The 19,823-nt window shown below is 42.2% G+C and overlaps 1 protein-coding gene across 6 annotated transcripts; it reads right to left on the reverse strand.

Moving 5' to 3' along the window:
• Nucleotides 1-4,347: 4,347 nt before the first annotated feature.
• LOC133113910 (uncharacterized) lies at nucleotides 4,348-18,834 on the reverse strand. Of its 6 annotated transcripts, none has more exons than XM_061223052.1 (14): nucleotides 18,543-18,834; nucleotides 16,928-17,041; nucleotides 15,897-16,073; nucleotides 15,115-15,184; nucleotides 13,479-13,615; nucleotides 12,974-13,049; nucleotides 12,771-12,803; nucleotides 10,658-10,696; nucleotides 10,003-10,236; nucleotides 7,972-8,078; nucleotides 7,211-7,382; nucleotides 6,847-6,928; nucleotides 5,960-6,009; nucleotides 4,348-5,030 (listed from the first exon to the last, which is right to left on the reverse strand). In XM_061223052.1, the coding sequence occupies exons 1-14, from the start codon at nucleotides 18,563-18,565 to the stop codon at nucleotides 4,917-4,919; spliced, it is 1,428 nt and encodes a 475-aa protein (XP_061079036.1). In that variant the 5' UTR covers nucleotides 18,566-18,834; the 3' UTR covers nucleotides 4,348-4,916. The 6 variants fall into 6 exon arrangements, with proteins under 6 accessions (XP_061079036.1, XP_061079035.1, XP_061079034.1 ...); XM_061223051.1 differs by having other exon boundaries at nucleotides 13,479-13,588; nucleotides 16,928-17,045; XM_061223050.1 differs by having other exon boundaries at nucleotides 4,348-5,025; nucleotides 16,928-17,045.
• Between the last annotated feature and the right edge of the window lie 989 nt (nucleotides 18,835-19,823).

Here is a 19,823-nt window from a genome sequence, read left to right on the forward strand (position 1 = left end):
CAAACATGAAAATCAAAAGATGGGACACCACACTAAATCTCTATTTACTGGGAAATTGTATTGTGTTGTTGTTCGAGGCCGACAATTATGCAAATTGTTGTCAAAAATGGTTAAAAACCCATTACATTACAGGCATTTGGCAGATGCTCTTATCCAGAGCGACGTACAGTTGATTAGAATAAGCAGGAGACAATCCTCCCCTGGAGCAATACACCGGGATTAGAACCACCGACCTTGTGTGTCCCACTCATGTACCTTAACCACTACGCTAAAGGAGGGTGCTGAAATATTACATCCAATCATAATATGCTAAAATGCATCAAGTAATTGGTGTCAATAGATTTATTAATACTAAAAGATAATCTAAATATGGAATGTTGCTATCAGTTTCCATAGAACAATGTAAAAGGAGTAATGTTAAAGTTACTAATCATTTTGAGCAGTTGGATTCACTGATAGATGCATTGTATTCAATGAAAAGACAGCCCTATCATGCATTGAGTGCAGTTGTGTCATTGTGAATACGTTTTTGGGTTCAACAAATTATTTGGTTGTGTATTCAGGCAATTTTTTTTGATTATCCATTTTGCGTTGTGTCTACAGTTTTGAAAAATGACTTCAAGGTCAAAGAATTGTAAATAAACAGAAAATGAACTCACTCAAAAGACATGCAGGGCAGGGCCATCATTGGGGCTCACCAATAGGTTTTGCAAGGATAGGCCTTCAAGCCCTGAAGCAGGCAAAATAGTGATGCAAAACATATCTAAAATCTCTCTAATTGACAGCCAATGAAGCAAATAATTCTTAGGAGACCCTAAAGGATGAGAGTTTATAGGTCATGTTTTTTCTGCAACGGCATGAAACTGCAAGAAGATACAATCAGAGAATCAACCAGGATTCACGTTACCAGTAAAAAGTAGGACGTTGTCACATCCTGATTGGACAAGGGAATGCACCAGGCTGCTCTAAATGACCAATTAAGAGCGTTTCCCACACCCTGAGCTGCAGGTGAATCAAATCACCCTCCAATCAACCCAGTGGAAGTTTGCTCTGCTGCAAACCGAAATTGAGGAAAAAAAATTCCCAACATAAGCGAACAATGAAAATAACTCACTAAAGGAACTCCTAGCCAGCACCAGAAAATGGGTGACTGCTACACGTTAATGTATAGTGTTTTAAAAGAAAAAAATAAATGTGTTAACCAATAAAACATACAGATAAAGGAAGTATGAGTGTGGAATCCACCCTTCGCAGGAGAAGGCAACTTATTTTAAGCAGGGAATAAAAAAATATGAATGGAAAAAGTACAAAAGAAAATAGCACAAATGAGAAGAATGTGCAACTTTGCAAACTTGATGTTTTTGTATCCCCTTTGAATGAAAAGTGACTGGTAAAATGCGGTTTAGTGACTCAGCCTTGATGATTGTACAAGTTTACTTGTGTAAATTCAGTTTGAAGTGATACAGACTGAGTGATTTATATATAAAAAACAAGCAGGGAATTGGGGAACTGGTGGCACACCAGTAAGTAGATGAGGTTAGTGATATGGATATAGTTGCAGGAATTTATTAATAAGTTTACTGTGAAGTTTGAAATGAAATAGTGAAACGGATTGGATTTTGAAATTGGTATTACTTGGATTTGATGATTTGTGAAAGGGTTAGTTTTTAGTGCTGGTTGAACTAACCAGAAAAAGAAAATAATAGTAATGTAATGTAATGGCCAGGACCCCAAACCTAAGTCTAACCTAATATTCCTGATCCTCTCTTTCTATGGTGTCTTTATTGGTAGGTCCCAAACACCTATAGTAGCATATGATCCTGTTCTGGAATCTGGGCATTGAAATGCCCTATTGATCTATTTGGGCTTTTAAATCTGTTGTGAAAACTATCCCACACCCCAAATGCTACAGATGTATTTTTTCAACACACGTCTCCAAATGAGCTAACATATGACCAACAACCTGACAAAAATCCTTACAAAAGCCATGACTTTAGATTTCTATCAAAACCAATACAGACTACACAGTCAGCATTCAGGATGATTTAGGCTTGTTCTGAGCTTTGACTTGTTTAAGCAATCCTAGCTCAGCTTGAGTGAATTCACATTCTGCTCTGAGCTTGAATTACTTCATGAAGAAGCTTGAAAGCAGAAGTGAAGCTCAGAGGTTTTTGTCATGGTGTCAATCACTGTGATACGTTCTCTTTAGCTGTGCTGTCCCATGCACGACAGTAATACACTGCTGAGTCTCCTGCCTCCACATTATTAATTATTAACTGACAGTCAGATTTAGTCTGACATTTAGAAGAGAAGTGACTGGAGGAGAATCCAGCTCCATATGTGGGAGAGCTGAGAGTGAGGTGGTTATACAGCACAAACTGAGGAGCTCCACCTGGAACCTGCTTATACCACTGAGCAGCACTATCAGTCACAGTCCCCATGTTACAGTCCATAGTGGCCGTATCTCCTTTACTCACTGTCAGAACAGGAGGCTTCTGTGTCACCACTGTCACTCCACTCACACCTGGGATATAAGAAGCTCACATGAGAAACATTTAAGTTGCATTACAATTTTATATTAAAGATGAATATAAGTTTCTTACATGAGAGCACAGCGATGAGAGTGCAGAGTGTCCCCAGCATGTTGTCAGTGTGTGGTGTGAACGGCCCTTACTGTCCAGCTGAGAGATGAGCAGGTTGGAGTGTGAGGAGAGGAGAGGCTGCAGGCCCCAGATATAAGGGGCCGGTCAGGGAGATGGGGAGGGAGGAGCCTCTGCACTCACCCAATCACAGCAGAAATCTTTACCAGAACATTTTAGACTGTGAATCAGTTCTCCGTGTTCTAATCCCTCCCCAGACGTGTAGCAGATGTGTGTGCACTGTCCATCCTCTCTGCTCTCTGTCCAACAGGTTTTAAAAGGAGCTCAGGGACTGACGTTAATGAGACCCACCCACTCACAATGGAGACATGGAGTCAGCACACTGACCCTCATTATCTCTGCAGGATAACAGTATGAATGAAATAATCTCATATTCAGTGCTTTCATTCGTTACAATCCTAACACATACAGCCATGTCACTATAAAACATTTCTGGCTTTGGTTAGGTTTTTAAAACCAAGCTGCAGTAGAATATTAAAAATAATTGTAATATTATATCATTTTAATATTAAATAATTGTTCATGCTGATGTCCCTTCTTTATATAAACCAGCCTGAGAAGCATTGCCATTAATGTGTCAAATGATTATAATGATTGATTTATATTATGTGAGTCTGGTTCAGCCCTCCTCACATACAGGTCTATAAATAGACATGGGGCTGTGGTTCTGAACTGTGAAAGGAGCTGAAATCACTCCCTCATTTGCATGCCGCTATAAATAAAAGAGTGTAAATCCGGCAGGTGCATCTCAGTTTCAGCTGCGGGGCTCTCTCTCTGTCGCCCCCTGCTGGAACAGCTTGGCTCACAACCGGAATAGCAATTAGGCCTACAAATCCATAGCTGCTTTCCATTTTAAGCCTGCTTTAATTTAAGTAAGTCAAACGTAAGGATATCATAAAAAACACATCGCATAATTCCCTCTCGTGGACATAGGCTATGAAAGCATATGACTGATGTAAGTTATGTTTTAAAAACGATTTTGAGTATTTGAGTTTAATGTCATCTGTCCCCAAATGCACAGTAAGCCCTGCTAACAGGCCGGATGATCTCAACAAGGCACAGCTGTGTGAGCAGGCCCATGCACTGGCTATATTAGAGCTGCCCAACCCTGTTCCTGGGGATCTACCATCCTGCACCACCACTCCAGCCCTAACAAAGCATCACATTCAACTGCAACAAGTTCCCTCTGAGCTGCCAATGCATAGAATCCGGTGTGCCAAATATGGGTTGAAATGAAAACGTACTGATGGTAGATCTCCAGGAACACGATTCAGATCCACTGGCCAGCAGTCCTTGGTCATGCATGTCTTAGAGGATTTGGGAAAGCAAAACTCTCTGCTCCTCACTCTGACCCCGTGTTAACCCACTCTGCTCCTCCCTGAGCCAGCAGTAATCCTCTCTGCTCCTCCCTGACCCAGCACCACCCCCCTGCTCCTCCCCCGACCCAGTGTTAACCCACTCTGCTCCTCCCTGACCCAGCAGTAATCCTCTCCGCTCCTCCCCCTGACCCAGCAGTAACCCTCTCTGCTCCTCCCTGACCCAGCATTAACCCTCTCTGCTCCTCACTCTGACCCAGCACCACCCCCTTGTTCCTCCCCCTGACCCAGTATTAACCCTCTCTGCTCCACCCCCAGACTCAACACCAGGGTTATTTGTCATTGGCTAATGAAGACACACAAGGCGGGAAATTGATCAAAACAGTTTCATTTCCATGTGCCACAGGGAAGTGTTATCCGGGGTCAGTTGTGTCTCTTGTTGAAACCCATGCAATACCAGTCGGCATGGTTGTTTTTATAGTCCAGTTATTTGGAGATTGAGTCACAAATGAATCGGGGAAATAACGAGCGTGAGAGAAATATCAAAAATGGCATGGCATCATGGTATGGCTTCAACGGTCATCCCAGCATCCTCCTCCCAGGCAATGCGCTGGAAACCATTTCTCTCCAGGACACATCACATGTCAGCCGAGGTGGAGAGAGAGAGGGATGACTAGGCGGCCAAGGTTTGGGAATGTGATCAGGAAGTCAGGGAACCCCCCCCCCCCCCCCCATTCTTGCAGACGAATCAATGTTTTTTTTAAATGACCACAGTGAACAAGATTCTCAGTCTGTCTCATTCCGACAGGAAGGCTAGCCAAAATATGTCCTGCTCTCTCTCTCTGTCCGACAGCTTTTCATGCGTGTATGAGGTCATTGTGCAGGGGAAGCCAGAGGCCGTCCACCACAGGGAGGTGAGACACGGTCAAAGTGCTCCTCTTCAGGGGGTACTGCGCTCTCTATCGCCTCCCTGCTGGCCACGCACGTGCAGGCTCGGCCCTTTTCCTGCTTCTCCGAGTTTCAGCCCTGGTACACCTCCACACCAAGGGCTACCCTGTCACACAGAGAGCAGTCTTTACACTATGCCTACAGTCAACATGGAAAACCCTAACACACCCTAAAATACCCTGCACCACATCTTTACACTATACCTACAGTCAACATGGAAAACCCTAACACACCCTAAAATACCCTGCACCACATCTTTACACTATACCTACAGTCAACATGGAAAACCCTAACACACCCTAAAATACCCTGCACCACATCTTTACACTATACCTACAGTCAACATGGAAAACCCTAACACACCCTAAAATACCCTGCACCACATCTTTACACTATACCTACAGTCAACATGGAAAACCCTAACACACCCTAAAATACCCTGCACCACTTCTTTACACTATACCTAGTCAACACGGAAAACCCTAACACACCCTAAAATACCCTGCCTCTGCACCACATATTTACACTATGCCTAGTCAACATAGAAAACCCTAACACACCCTAAAATACCCTGCCCCACATTTTTACACGATGCCTACAGTCAACATGGAAAATCCCAACACCACACCACATCATAATCTCTGTTGCTGAGGGTGGACGGAACCTGAACATTATACACTACATTATTAATGTGCTTAGCACATGACTTTATCAATCGCCGTTTGCACAGCTAACTTTTATGAATTATTTACTTTTACATTCTATCAAGCTATTCTGTAAATACTGTGGAGCTGGCCGTTTCACTAAAGCAGTTCAACACCAGCACTACACTGCCACCTTCTGTGTACAAGGAAATAACACACAAAGGCAGAGGTCTCATTAATAATAAACTGTAAAAACATACAATGGCAAAGTATTAATAATATGATTCAGCAATAAAATTTGACAAGCTGTTCTGAACACAAGCATAAAAGATCCAAGCCTATCATTCATCTATACTTGGCTCCTATTCTTATAGGAGTGGTTTGTACTCACAATGAGAACAATGCTGACGCCCATCGGAGCTAGTACTGCTGCAGGCGTGCCTGAAAGAAAGCTATGTATTATTATTATTATTATTATTGGCATTTGGCAGACGCTTTTTGATTATCCAGAGCGATGGACAGTTGCTTAGACTAAGCAGGAGACAATCCTCCCCTGGAGCAGTGCAGGGTTAAGGGCCTTGCTCAAGGGCCCAACAGCTGTGCGGATCTTATTGTGGCTACACCGGGATGAGAACCACTGACCTAGCGTGTCCCAGTCATTTACCTTAACCGCTACGCTACAGGCCGCCGTATTAATTAAGCACAACTGACACTCAGAATTTCAGATGTGTAGACAAGTCATAGGCCGCCCCACCGAACAAAAACTCACAACCATTTAGCCAGGCTAAAGCAAACATTACATGGGCGACATGGGCTCAGGCAGTAAGAGCAGTCGCCTGGCAGTCGGAGGGTTGCCGGTTCGATCCCCCGCCTGGGCTGTGTCAAAGTGTCCCTGAGCAAGACACCTAACCCCCAAATGCTCCTGACGAGCTGGTCGGCGCCTTGCATGGCAGCTAATCGCCGTCGGTGTGTGAGTGTGTGCATGAATGGGTGAATGAGAAGCATCAATCGTACAGCGCTTTGGATAAAATACGTTATATAAATGCCAACCATTTACCATCACATGAACAATTAATGTTTCCTAAAAAAATGAAAAAAACACACAAAAAAAAAACCACACATTAGTAATGTTTTTATTTATATTTTCACTGTCAATGCCATGCTTGGTTCACGCCCTTTACCTTAAACAGCCGTGTTTCCACAGCAGGCATTAATGCAGCCGGATATCAGGAAGCAGGTCAGATGGGCTGCTGCTGCCCGGGGCTGCCACACACTCACCTGAGGGCGGGGGTCCTTGCGTGTCTATAGGTGTAGGGGATGCCAGGATTCTGCTGATTGGATGCTCGTCACTGAGACCCTCCTAGAGGCAATCAACCAAAAACTCAATCAATTGCTCATTCAATCAATCAGTATCATGACATGGGAATATCTGGTTCAGGTAGTATCATGACACCTAAATAGACGGCAACAGACTAAAGTTTATGGGCATGAGTCAATAAAGTGTAGATAAAGATAGCACTATAATGACAATACTCTTCTGTGAATATTGCTAAACATTTAATTTTCCTTGCTGACCTGAGTCAAATTGACTTAAATCATAGTGTCTCATTCACAAAAAAATAATTCCTGAGCTTGTACTGACCGCCAGCTTATGGAGTGCGTCAGGGGAGTCTTTTTGGGGGTCCCTGTGGTACAGGGCGCAGAAGGGGCTTTTCCCGGTGACGGGGTGCCGTTTGATCCGCAGGGCGAACAGACAGGAGCGGAGGTGCACGTCCCAGCTCTCCTGGCACTCCTCCACCAGCTTTGTCACCGCACTGACCACCAAACAACACACACGAGTACAGCACGCGCCAGGGCACAGATCCTACTGGACAACCGCCAGCCAGGCGTGGAGGCCTGCAGAACCAGACTGACCAGGCAGAGCACGGTCGACTTTCTGTTGCACAATTACGGTAGTCCAAATGAGTTCAAATTACAATAAAGCCTTCCAATTACATTACATTACATTACATGAATTGCATTTGGCAGACGCTCTTATCCAGAGCGACGTACAGTTGATAAGACTAAGCAGGAGACAATCCTCCCCTGGAGCAATGCAGGGTTAAGGGCCTTGCTCAATGGCTGTGCGGATCTTATTGCGGCTAAACCAGGGATCGAACCACCGACCTTGCGGGTCCCAGTCGTGTACCTTAACCACTACACTATGGGCCGCCCCAATACTGACTGCTGAGTAACACATCGGATAAACTGGGTGAGTAAGCTGCGCAAGCAACACACACACACGCACACACACACACGCACACACACAAACACACACACAGAGCTATAATCAATTAGACTAAAAGCCTGTGCAACAAATGACAAAAGCAAATTAAGTGCAGACTTCCTGCAAACACAGCTCACCTGTTAACATCAGTGTATGTTACAGGATCAAGACTGCAGGCCTTGGGGTGGTAGACCACGAGAGCGCAGTCCTCCATGGCCATGTAGATACCCAGGGCCTTGTTCACCTGAAGCACAGGCAGAGTGTGGTCAGATGGGTGTGGCACAAACACCCTCCATCTGAACCTCCCCCCTCTTCCATCTTCCCATCACCTTCATTCTTACAGGACAGGCGGTAAGCATTTGAACAGCTGGTACAGTCGGGACGGTCTCTTCTTTTGGCTCTGCAGTCCAGCACATTGGACCATTCCACTGTTTAAGCTGCTTTTCGTAGCCATTCATTGTCATATGAGTTTTGCGCCAAAAGTTTATTAATGCTAGCACATACAGCACAATGCATATTTGGGATCTAATTTGCAACATTAGTTCTGACCTGATACAAGTAAAGTTATACACATTGAATGCTAACAAAGGAATGTGTGCGGGAGTGGGCACGTGCGTATGTACGCTTTGTCTTAAACAAAGGATTGATTTATACATCTGCGTCAAATATATGCAGAGGCTACGGCATTGCCTATGCATAGCCACGTTCCCTATGGCGTAGCATGACACGTACCTCCCCAGAAATGTAACCTTGTGTCGTAGCCTCTGTATAGCCAACAGCGTCAGGAACGCGGCTATGCATAAGCTACACCGTAGCCTCTGCATAGATTCGACGCAGAAGTATAAATCAGGCTCTTGCCTCTGGACAAAGAGAGGGGAGGTGTGTTTGTACAGTGTGCGTTAGTGGTTATTAGTGGAGACTGGAAGAGTTAGCTGTGGTTAGGAGTAAAACAGAGTGTGTGTTTAACTCACATATGCGATAAAGGCGAACCGATTCACATAATAAGCTATACAGCTAACAAAACATACTCACATAATAACGTGAACTAACGTGGCAAACAGAAAACACATATTCGCAGCTGGTGAACCACAACAGTAGCTAATGCCTGAGGTGTTTGGTCAGTCTTACTGAGTCCGTTTACGCATTGCTGTCTCTGGTCGTGGATGTCCCAGAGAGACGAGATGATGGAGCCATAAATGAGGAATTTCTGTGTCCTTGGCTTTAGCCATGGCAACACGATGCATGGTCCGATCATCTGAAAGATGGGCGCTGGCATTAGTTGCAGGCTGCAAAAGTTTGTTTCGCTGTTGTGCTACAAGGGGTGTGTACCAAGTTCCAGGTTGTTTGGAATTTTTCCCTGTGGCTATCTAGTGCAGCGCACACTAGTTCACTGGGTTGAAAGTGTCCTGGACTTAGTTACTATAAAGTAAGCCAAGTCGCGTGGTATGATGTCGGCCTCTGTCTGAGCTGGCAGGAGGGTGAGAGAGAGAGAGAGAGAACCTCTGCCGCTGTCCGAGCTGGCAGGAAGATAAGAGAGCAAAAAGGCAAAAAGAAAGGGCTGCACAATGGATTGTCCTTGCTCTATTAGTGTTAAAGTTTATTGCTCCTGGCATTACAGTATTGGCTTAACGGTACCTAGACATCACGCCGGGGTTGTGTTGTGGAAGTGTCCTGTGGAGTCATGGGAAGTGTAGTTAAGTGGTCCCTGAAGAATCAACAGCAAACTGGTATGTAACTACGATATTCAATCTAAAACCAATGTTCTTCATCATACAGTGCAGCTCTTGCGGTTCCAAGTTGATATATTATCGGGGGTAGCCAGCAGATGAATTTAGACCAGTGATCATACTGATAGCTGATAGCCTAGCAACATTTGCTAACGTAACAGCCTACTGCCTTGATTCAAAGATCCGAGGCTTCTATCATCTTCTGTAGCATACAAATATCACAGAACCTTTCCGAGCCTGAGCAATATGACGGCAAGTTAGAGAGACAGAATGACAAAATGATGCCTGATGGTGATTGGTTAGGGACAGAGACAGAGACAGAGAGAAGGTACAGACAGAGATGGAGATGGAGAGAGCAGGCACAGACAGAGATGGAGATGGAGAGAGCAGGCGGAGACGGAGACGGAGACGGAGATGGAGCAGGCAGGTTGGCGGTCTTACCGCTTTGATGAACATCCTACTCAGCTGTGAGAAGAGTGCGTGGGGCAGACCGAGCTGGCACACCAGGTTACGGATGTTCAGGGCCACCTCCCTGGCAGAGCTGGTGCACATGGGGCACGCCTCCCCCCATTTGGAGTAAAGGTCCGTGATGATCAGGAGGAACCTGTGCCCCTTATGGGTCTCGGGCAGGGGCCCCCGAACGTTCAAGCTCAGCCACTCCCACTTGCCCGTGACCTGGGGAGTTATAGAAGGTGCGGGTTAAGGAGGCTGAAAATGAATGTAAAGCATCTAATACTAAGAGTAAAAATGATATATATTTGAAGTTTGAGGTAGATCTAAAAGGATTAATTTACCATTAAAGAAACAATTAAAAACATTATTATGACAATTAAACTACAGCTACAGAGGTTATTATTCATTCTCGACATAAAGCTTATTTGTTTCGTTTTCATCTTTCATTTACACAGCTGGTTAAATTTGTGTCTTAAATCAATTCTTTCAAAAGAAGATATTGCCAGCTAGTCTGGCAAATGAGTCAAGTAAAGTCCATCAACATCATTAAACTCATTATGTTATCAGTTATTGGAAACCAAATTAACCGAGTGAGACGGACGTCACGCCCAGTCCCCTGACGAAGATTAGTAGAAAGTCTGACCTTGATGGAATAATTTGGCTCAGCCACGCAGTTTTCCACCTGAAAAGCACAGCAATAAATGGTCACCAGCAGGTCAGAACAAATGTAAAAAAAGAGCAGGGCACTGCTGGGTGCCTTATGCCATTCAGATACAGTTCAGATGCAGATGCGGATGCAGAATACAGTCTGATATCTAGGTGGCATGTGCCGCACTGCTGACGCTGTAGCTCATTAAGGCTCGGGTTCAGTTGGCAGGTGCGGGGAGCTGGTGGGCGGTGGAGGCTGACCCATGCATATGTCACTGCGCTTTTATGAACACATTTATTTATTTATTCATTTGCTTATTGAGTAGTACAGCATGCAATACGCAGCACACAGACAGTGCAGGGATGCCATTTCATAAACCCAGTGTCAGGAGTCTTTTCAGACATCTATGGATCATTTACAATTCCAGCGAAATAATGAAGGTGACTAAAGGAGAGATGGAGAAAACAATAAAGTGAACGTGTTAAGCAAACGTTACAGGAATGGTCGAAGTGCCTGGCGCAACCGTTCTTTAACCCTCTGGGATCTGAGGGCAAAATGAGGAAAACTGGTGACTGTGCGACGCACTGACATTTGTGTCATTCTAATCAACTTTATATACAGTGATTCCAAAGTGTTTCACATCTTTATTTTCAGCACAAACTCAGCTACAATAATATGGCAACAGTAAGTAGGTCAGAATCATATGTTGGTTGTAAATTGCTCTAGAATCACAAAATTGTAAATAGTAGTTTTCAACACGTACAGCAACGCTGTAAAAACACATACTAATCCAGATTTTTGGATCACTGAAATTTGTTCATCTAGGTCTTGGGTATGAAAAGATGACAAAATATTGGAGCAAATCCAATTCGAAATATGAAATAAATTACAGAAACCTAGTGTTGTCACTACTAATGGCCTTCCTTCAATTGATATTTATGTGGTATGCAGTCCTGCCAGGTAAGTAGGCTTTTCACACCTGGCCAGACCCCTCCCTACCTCCAAGACAAAGCCTTTCCACAAATAAATACTCAGTGAGCCATTTAGAAGACAGAAACAAATATATTTTTTGATTCAGGAATTTATTGAAATGACCACACAAACTACATACAATGAAGATGCCATTCATGAACACCTCAAAGTTTGTGGGAGCCATTTTTCAAAATAGCTCCTGTTTTGCTGCAAGCACAGAGGACATCACACTCTTTGCACTTCCACAGTGTTCTGTTTTTTTCTCAATGTCCATCCTACAGAGCATGCACGTCTTGTAAAAATGCAGATGTATTATTTTCAGATGTGTAATGGTTAGAAACGTTCATTAACTCAGAACTGGTAACTTACAAACACGCACTGCTCAATATTCAGACGAACACAGAAAGAAGTTGCAATACAGCACACCTATTTACCAATATGATCGTATAAAATACATTTGCTCTGGGAGTTGGTCTGTTACCATACCGTAGATACAGTATGCTAATATCGATTGTGTGAGGACACCCAGTTTCAGAATCCTGGCTATGCCACTACAGATCATGCAAGAATTATTTTGAGATACAATGGTTAGAGTGAGGGAATTTACAAACGCGCATATTGCTGAATATAGAAACGAAGGTGGAGAAGTTGCAGTACACACAGAAGAAATGCACTTACTCATGACGTCCAGTCATCCGTGCCATTTTCCGGAATTAAACGTGTTCCGTGATGAAAAACGTTTACCCCAAAAGAAGTGAATGTGAAGAAGAATGCTTCTGTATGTCATTGTATCGTGCTTTACAGTTGGCGTTCTCGCACATGGTATCGCCAGAGAATAATTATCACCGCGTTTCAATTTGAATGAGATGGGCCGGAATTCGCGCTGAGCGAAACTCACATATTAATGAGTAAAGATTAAGAAATCGCAGTGGTCTAATTCATCTCATTTAAAACATTTTAAAACTATTAATATTATGTGTCAACAAGTGCATTGCGAAGTCAAGATTCTACGGTTTCTGTCAATATGTTCGTTGCATCTATATGGTAAAATCTCACGAAGTGAATCATCCAAATAGAAAGAAAAGTTGATCTGATCGACACCGCCGACAGCAGAGGGTTAACATCTATACTGTACCTTTTTCCAGACACCCTTAGCCCACTGGACACTCTAAAAAGCAAACACAAAAGAAGGCGTTAGAGCGAGCAGCAATCTGAACCGCAGAAGACCAAAGGTGCATTCACAACATTTGGCGGAAAATCCGCTGCCCGCCATGGGCTGCCACTGAATGCATGCAGAAAGACCACATCACAACAATCGCAGCTTCTTTTTTAACATACCTTTCGCGTACAGTAGTCTTCGTGGAGGCGGGTTGGGTGCACTGTAATCTCAGAAACTGATGGAATGTTGAGCGTCCTTCAAAATGGATTCAATTTCAGTAAAGTTCAGAGGTCACTGCACCATCAAAAGTGCACCGCAGAAACTGCCCTGCCCACAAGTGCCGATTCTTAGGATCAGTTATTGCACAGCCCCCCTGGCACCAGAGTCAAAGCCACCCCCTCATACAGTATGTATGGCTAGTTTGGATAACAAGACAGATTACAAATATAAAATATATTAGATATGACATTTAAAAAATCAATTGAATAACCAGAAAAAACTTTTTTTTCACAACTTTTTTTTCCCCCAATCCTTTCTCCTCCAAGCAGAAAAAACAGGCAGCTAATAAAAATAAGGCACTGCCTTCTCTTCGTGAAGTGCATAGCGTATTAGCTAGCTAGTACTAGCCTTTCACTGAGATCACAATATTTTCTGAGATTCTGAATGGCTGAATGAGCGAGTTACCCATTGGTTGATAGGTAGGACGACTGGTCCACACTCTTGGGTTTTAGTCGCGGGTTGTAGTCGTGTCTCAGCCAGGTTTTGAGGTAAGGGTTCTCCTCTAAGGGTTTAATCTTCGGGAGGAGAGGGAAGGGTGGGCACTTTTTGAATGCAGCAAAAAAATAAATAAAAATAAAAATAAAACACATTTTCATGATACATTTATATCATTCCCAGAGTCTCCTACATAATCACCAATCAGCAAAAGTTAGAACAGATCCCCACATACATTCCGATGCAATACATAAAAAAGCAACTAAAGGTAAAATAACAACTTATATATACATGGTTACTTGTCTTGTCTTGACTTGTCAACCACACCTCCCTGGGCCACCATATGCTTAAAAAAAATGAACTGAATGTACCCTCCCAACATTGCAACATAAAAGAAGATGAATGGTATCTAACAACACACGTCAGTGTGGTATTCATGTTTAATGAATGGGGGGGTTACAGGTTTAAATTCCTGATATGCTACATTCTAAAAAGCAGGTCAAATTATTGCAACATTCAATTCAATTTTGAGTTCAGAGATAGATAGCATTATTTAAAATATATAGTGTAGCTTCACAAAAAACTGTGCATATTATAATCAGAGCCATATATTCATCTTGGAAATGTTTTATATGGCATGGCTCACATTCACCTAAATATCAACTGGGCACAAAATATGGCACAGTTCCCACAACAGCTGCAGCAAGAACAACAATTGAACACTGATTGAAGAGCTAAATTCAAGGTACAGGTTTTAAAGGTACAATAGGTAAGATTTTTGGATAAAAACATTGTTACAAGACCATCCCTTCCTATCACTGAAAAAGGCCTCACTGACATGTTGACTCACCCTCTGCCCGTGTTTATAGTCCTTAAATTCTGGTTTCAAACTATACCATTGACAGCTCAACACTCTGTACCAAAACATTGTATAGCTGTACAAATTCAAGCTCATTGGTTGAAAATTGGTTCTAATTGCCACAGCCAATGGCATTTCAACGTCAGCACGTTTACAGAGAAGGGGAAGGGATAAACGGAGTTGTGGTTTGAAGTTGTTTGTTGCTGCTATTCCTCTCTTGACCGTTAGAAGTCCGAAATTCACTATTGTACTTTTAACCATGAACACATGAACAAAGCAAGCACATACATCATCTGAAAGCTGAACATATGCGCAGCACCAGGGGTTGTGATTTTGTCATCTGATTCAAGCAAGACCTGTAGGCGAGTTATTCATCCAACTCCATATAGAACAACTGGCAAGCTGACCAACGAGAGATCAAAATGGAGGCTCTCACACTACTGCCAATCACATTACACAGTTACCTCATATTACTACTGTTGCTCTGAGGTAAATAGCATTTGTTAACTGATGTTGCATATCCAAAGTATAATTTTTCAATAACTTTTCAATTCTTAAATTGAAAACTTTGTCACAGAAGAGTTACTGTCTCGTTTCTTTTCAGTTAATGCCCTACTTTTATTTTTACCTGCATTAAAGTCTAAATAATTTCAGCAGTACCAGCATGACACTTACTTTGGGGTCAAATAAGTCAATTGGTGAGGTTACTGCAAGTTTCCACACAAGGTAAGCACAGGAGGTTTATACCTCTGTCTGACGGTGCTGGTTGTTACTGGACCTGGCAGCAGGGTTGGTATAGGCTGGTGTTTCAGAACTCCTTTTTGTCCGACATACACACAAAAGAATAAAACACACACATAGGGGGAAATGTCATCAACTATAACCACAGACATAGACATAAGTTTCAATTTCAACTTTGGGGAAGAGACAGCTGGACCACTTAGTCTCATGTAGTCAAACATCAAATCTCACAAGCTTCCTAGCTAGTCTAGCAATCAATTCATATAAACATATTGGGGCTAAATCATTGGATGAATGAAAACATACAGACAGAACACAACTGCACTGTTCAACAATTCGTTGCTCCAATTGGCACTGTAAAATTGTGCAAACTTGTGTCAGAAAGTACCAATTGCTAGTACTACTGAGTAATGTCTGGTTGGTTTTTTATATGGTTCAGCAAAAGTTACAAGGACATTGCTAAGTGCACACTAATTTGTTTAACTAGCCATCATCTTCTAATGCTACCACACTAACCAGGATTTGCCTGAAAATCTTCTCTTTACACACAAAGCACACCTGCAGGAACAGCACAATTATTGGTGCTACATTTACATGCAGTTCAGCTCCATCACTCATCTTCACAGCAGAAAACATTTCAGCATTGACAAATTAAACAAGTCTAGCTTTTTCAAATGACGCGATGCACCAGAATTGTGGTAGCTACTAGCCTACTGCTAATCTTCCTCCCCTCTTCCCACTCACAAATTAGGCCATGGATGGTCCAAGATAAGACGAGAAATACACACCCTGAGGATGTCTGGCTTTCCATAAAAGACTTCTTCACATACTCCTGGCAGAGAGATGGGAAGCAGGAGTAGTGTCTCTGATCGGAACCGGTTGGTACAAGTCCACTTTTGAAATAGTCCAACGCAGCTCGCTCCAGCGGCGACATCGTCCCACCAGTGGCTTTCCTTATACGAGCACTATGGTTTACAATCCATGAAAAAAAACACCATTAATAACATGGAGAGAAAGCTTTTACATAAACGGTGACTGCAAGCCTAATGCTCCAGAATCTAATGCCTGATTGATGTACATTCAGATATTTAAACTAGACATCCCCAGCAGGATATCACGGGCAGCGATAGAACAGTTACAGAGCTCGACTCAAAGTTTGCCAGTTCAAATCACGTCTTTCCCTCGCTCCTTTACTCCACCCAACGGAGGGCGCGAGGAAGAGATGCAAGGATGAGAGATGAGGAGGGAAGATTCTAGACCACACGTATTTGGCAAATGGAACGTGCTTGCGCAGTCAAGCATCAGTTTGAAGCACCTTCAATTAGGAATGTCTTGTTGCACTGCTGTATTCCCGGTCAGTGGGCTTGTAACAGATTGTACTCTCAGCTAGTTTTTGCACAGAAAATGGGATGCACCTTAACGTATGTGACAGAAAGGGCAAAAGGAGGAAGGGATTGCATTTTCAATTTGAATTTCGGCAGGTTTTCTTTGCATGACCACTCGAAAATGATGGATGCAATGTCATTGCATTTGATTTATCGTGAGCTGGGAATTAGTCCCCTCCAAAAGTATTGACCATTTTCATTTTCATTTCGGCAAGGATATGCATCCATCGTAGTTGTGTTAGTGTTATTCCATCAAAAAAAAGGAATCACCATTTGGGGATGGAAAGGGAAATATTTTTGGTGTATTGTTGTTAATCAACAAAGACCCTTTGCGTTCTTAATTTATTTATTATTGTTATTATTATTATTATAAGTATATGTAGGTGACACTGGATGTGGGAACCATGGCATGAGATTTACGGAGGAAGGTATACCCTTGGCACCGCCTGTATCTCCTCATGGCTGCCATTGACCTTTCTTTCTCAGCTGTTGTTGTGTGTGCAAACCACGATGGCACATAGTCTGGCGACGCAGGGTCATCACTCTGCCTGCCTGAAAACAGAACCAACAGCTGCAGAACTCAATCACTTTCTGAGCTCACTGTTTTAGATTTATATATATATATATACATATGCACACATACATGTTAACCTATGATAGTGTTAGAATATGGTTTGGTCAACCAAGAATGACCAATCACTCAAGAGACAGGGGCCCTCAAAGTTGACCTATATTGGACCCCCCACCAGACCTAGATAATGATAAATTCTACAAAAATAAACAGCAGTATGGTTCTCTTATTATTATTATTATTATTATTATTATTATCGAAAAGCTTGCACACAAGGCTATCCCCCAATTTCAATATTTTCCAGCCAAAAAAACAAAATATGCAAATTAGGTGACTTACTTAACATTAAACATTCTTCCCATTTTTTAATATGTTATAGATGTACACTTACATCGTTACACTTTTTCTTTGTGCCCGCTATCAATTTAGCAGCAGCAGACTTCTGAGTACATAGTGGGTAGGTCAGTCTAACACAAGGAATCCTTAAAATTGTATGTTATAGGTTTTTCTTTTCACTTCAAATATTATTTCATTTGTTCACCTTTGGATGACTGATAAACGGAAAATTAAAATGGTGTTGCATAATAAGGAAGCCCAAATCAGCAGAAACGTGTGAAGTGCAAAGTCACGTGATGGTGTGAATATCTTTATTAATTTGACCATGTGATGGCTTTGGAGAAACTATTAAACATCTGGCAACTAGAGCGAGTTTACAAGGCCTATTCCAGGACCAAATACAAACAAACACATCAATGCACCTCGTTACAAGAGACAATATCATTTTTGGCTATCAGTCCATGTTGATTCAGGCTATCAGTCAACTCACTTCACTTACGTCTGCATTGTCAGCTGATTTTGATGTGAAAACAAGTCAGGCTTGGTACCCATTAGTTGCATACCCCTATATGCAGTGGTATTTCAATTCAAATACATACATACTATGAGTCAAAGTAGATTAAACTCAAGAGACATATTAAATTGTATCTATCAAAAAAAAAAAAACGTGACCAAAATCAAAAAGCGTTCGTTTTGGACCATTCATATTTATACACTTCAAAATGACTACGTAATGACATATCGGACATAACTGTTCTTATCCTTGTATTTACGAATACCCTTTAACGATTACGATATACAACATTGTCAGTACAATCAATAGCCTAACCTAAACCGAGGGCCAAACATCGCCACCGCAACTGCCACTCGTGTGTGACAAAAATCTAAATGTTTTTTGCTTAGGATGTTTCTTTATGGGACGTTTTATAAAACCATACCATGGGAATATTTGGTCGAAAATTCAGATACATGACGCTCCAGGGATACGAAAGTTCATGGAGAATTCCCTCTGCAGAAAGGGAGACTAACTAGTTCCAGCAAATCGTAATCGCTAGCCAGAAATCCGGCGAATTAGCTAGCCAAACGTAGAATTTTGCAGAAAATGTCAACTTCACACGATTTTTTATTAAGATATTACACACCTGAAATGAAATGAACACTGCATATTCTGCTGCGCGGTGTGGGTGTCCACCCATCTCGCCTCAGAGAAGAGACCCACCGCTTTTTCCTAAGAGGATCCCGCGGGAAAATATAAAACTTAACATTAGACTCAGGTTTCGGTCTCTGTCTGCAGCCCACCGCGACACAATACGTTGGCATGTTTAGCGATAATTATTATTTCACGTCGACAACAGCAACTACTTTTACCACAGACATGCATACTTGCATGGCAAATATGCTATGAGCCTAGCACGCCTGGAAAATAAATCTTTGCTAAGCTTGTGAAGCCCCGGAAGTAAACATGTAGCCTACTGCGCATGTTGAGTGCAAAACATTGGACCTCCTTAAAATTAATGGGGAACGTCAAACTTTTAAAGGCAAAATAATACGGCTAAATAAAACTTCCCCAATGGTATTTTGAAACTAGTTTAAAGATCGGTACGTTTAACATGAAAAGCAGATTGTGAAAATAGACCTACAAAATATTGATTAAAATTTTTTTTTTTTTCCCATAACACCTAGACCAAAACAACCATTGTTTGATAAACTGCTACAAATAATGACACTTCTCATCACAATAAATTGTCAGATTGGGGTTTCTTTCGTTGTTAAGTGATCTTAGTTTTCTCCATAGAATGCAATTAGCAGTAAGTTATTTTGCCCTTTTTGTGTTCTTTGGCACAAAAACTCTTGTATATCGGTGGTTCTTCTTTAGTTCTATGGTAGTTGGCAACAGCTTTCATGCATTACCACCACTAACTGAACAGATGTATGAATAAAGACTTAACAAAAAAAAAGTGTTAATGTCTGCCTATGTTCTCTATAACTTACTTCTCACACTTGAATATCATGCTGCATTTCTATTTGTTTTCGGTGATCGCATCTTCCATTAGGACGAACAGTGTGTCACCCTGCACAAACTATCCTCATTCTTGTAATGATTTCTCTTTTCTACTTCCGCCTAAATGCCTTTTCTCCCACATTCTTTTGAAGGCTGTAAAAATGATGACCCCTAGTTTCTCGATCCCATTGTCTTTGCCATATTATTTTATTTTTGACCTTTTACCATGCTTTTGGTCTCAGCTGTACTTATCTTGATTAAAGATTTTAAACATGGGATTGTGTGACGTTAACTGTTAGACCGTGGCTCCATCCCATTATCTTTCCCTCCTGTACTGCACTCCTCCACTCAAGCGGAACGATGTGGAGCAAAGGAGTGAACGAGAGGGAGTGAAGAAAAGCTTTTCGCCTTCGCCATCATT

Source organism: Conger conger, chromosome 16 (genome assembly GCF_963514075.1).
Source record: "Conger conger chromosome 16, fConCon1.1, whole genome shotgun sequence".
NCBI classification, from domain to species: Eukaryota; Metazoa; Chordata; class Actinopteri; order Anguilliformes; family Congridae; genus Conger; species Conger conger.

Excerpts from the sequence above, each read along its gene's own strand:
- LOC133113910 (XM_061223049.1), bottom strand. The coding sequence starts at position 18,720 with ATGCCAACGTATTGTGTCGCGGTGGGCTGCAGACAGAGACCGAAACCT. Across the intron at positions 16,074-16,927 it reads AGATACAGGCGGTGCCAAGG|TGCTCGTATAAGGAAAGCCA; the intron begins GTATACCTTCCT and ends TGTAAACCATAG. Across the intron at positions 13,050-13,478 it reads TCCTACCTATCAACCAATGG|GACGCTCAACATTCCATCAG; the intron begins GTAACTCGCTCA and ends TCCATTTTGAAG.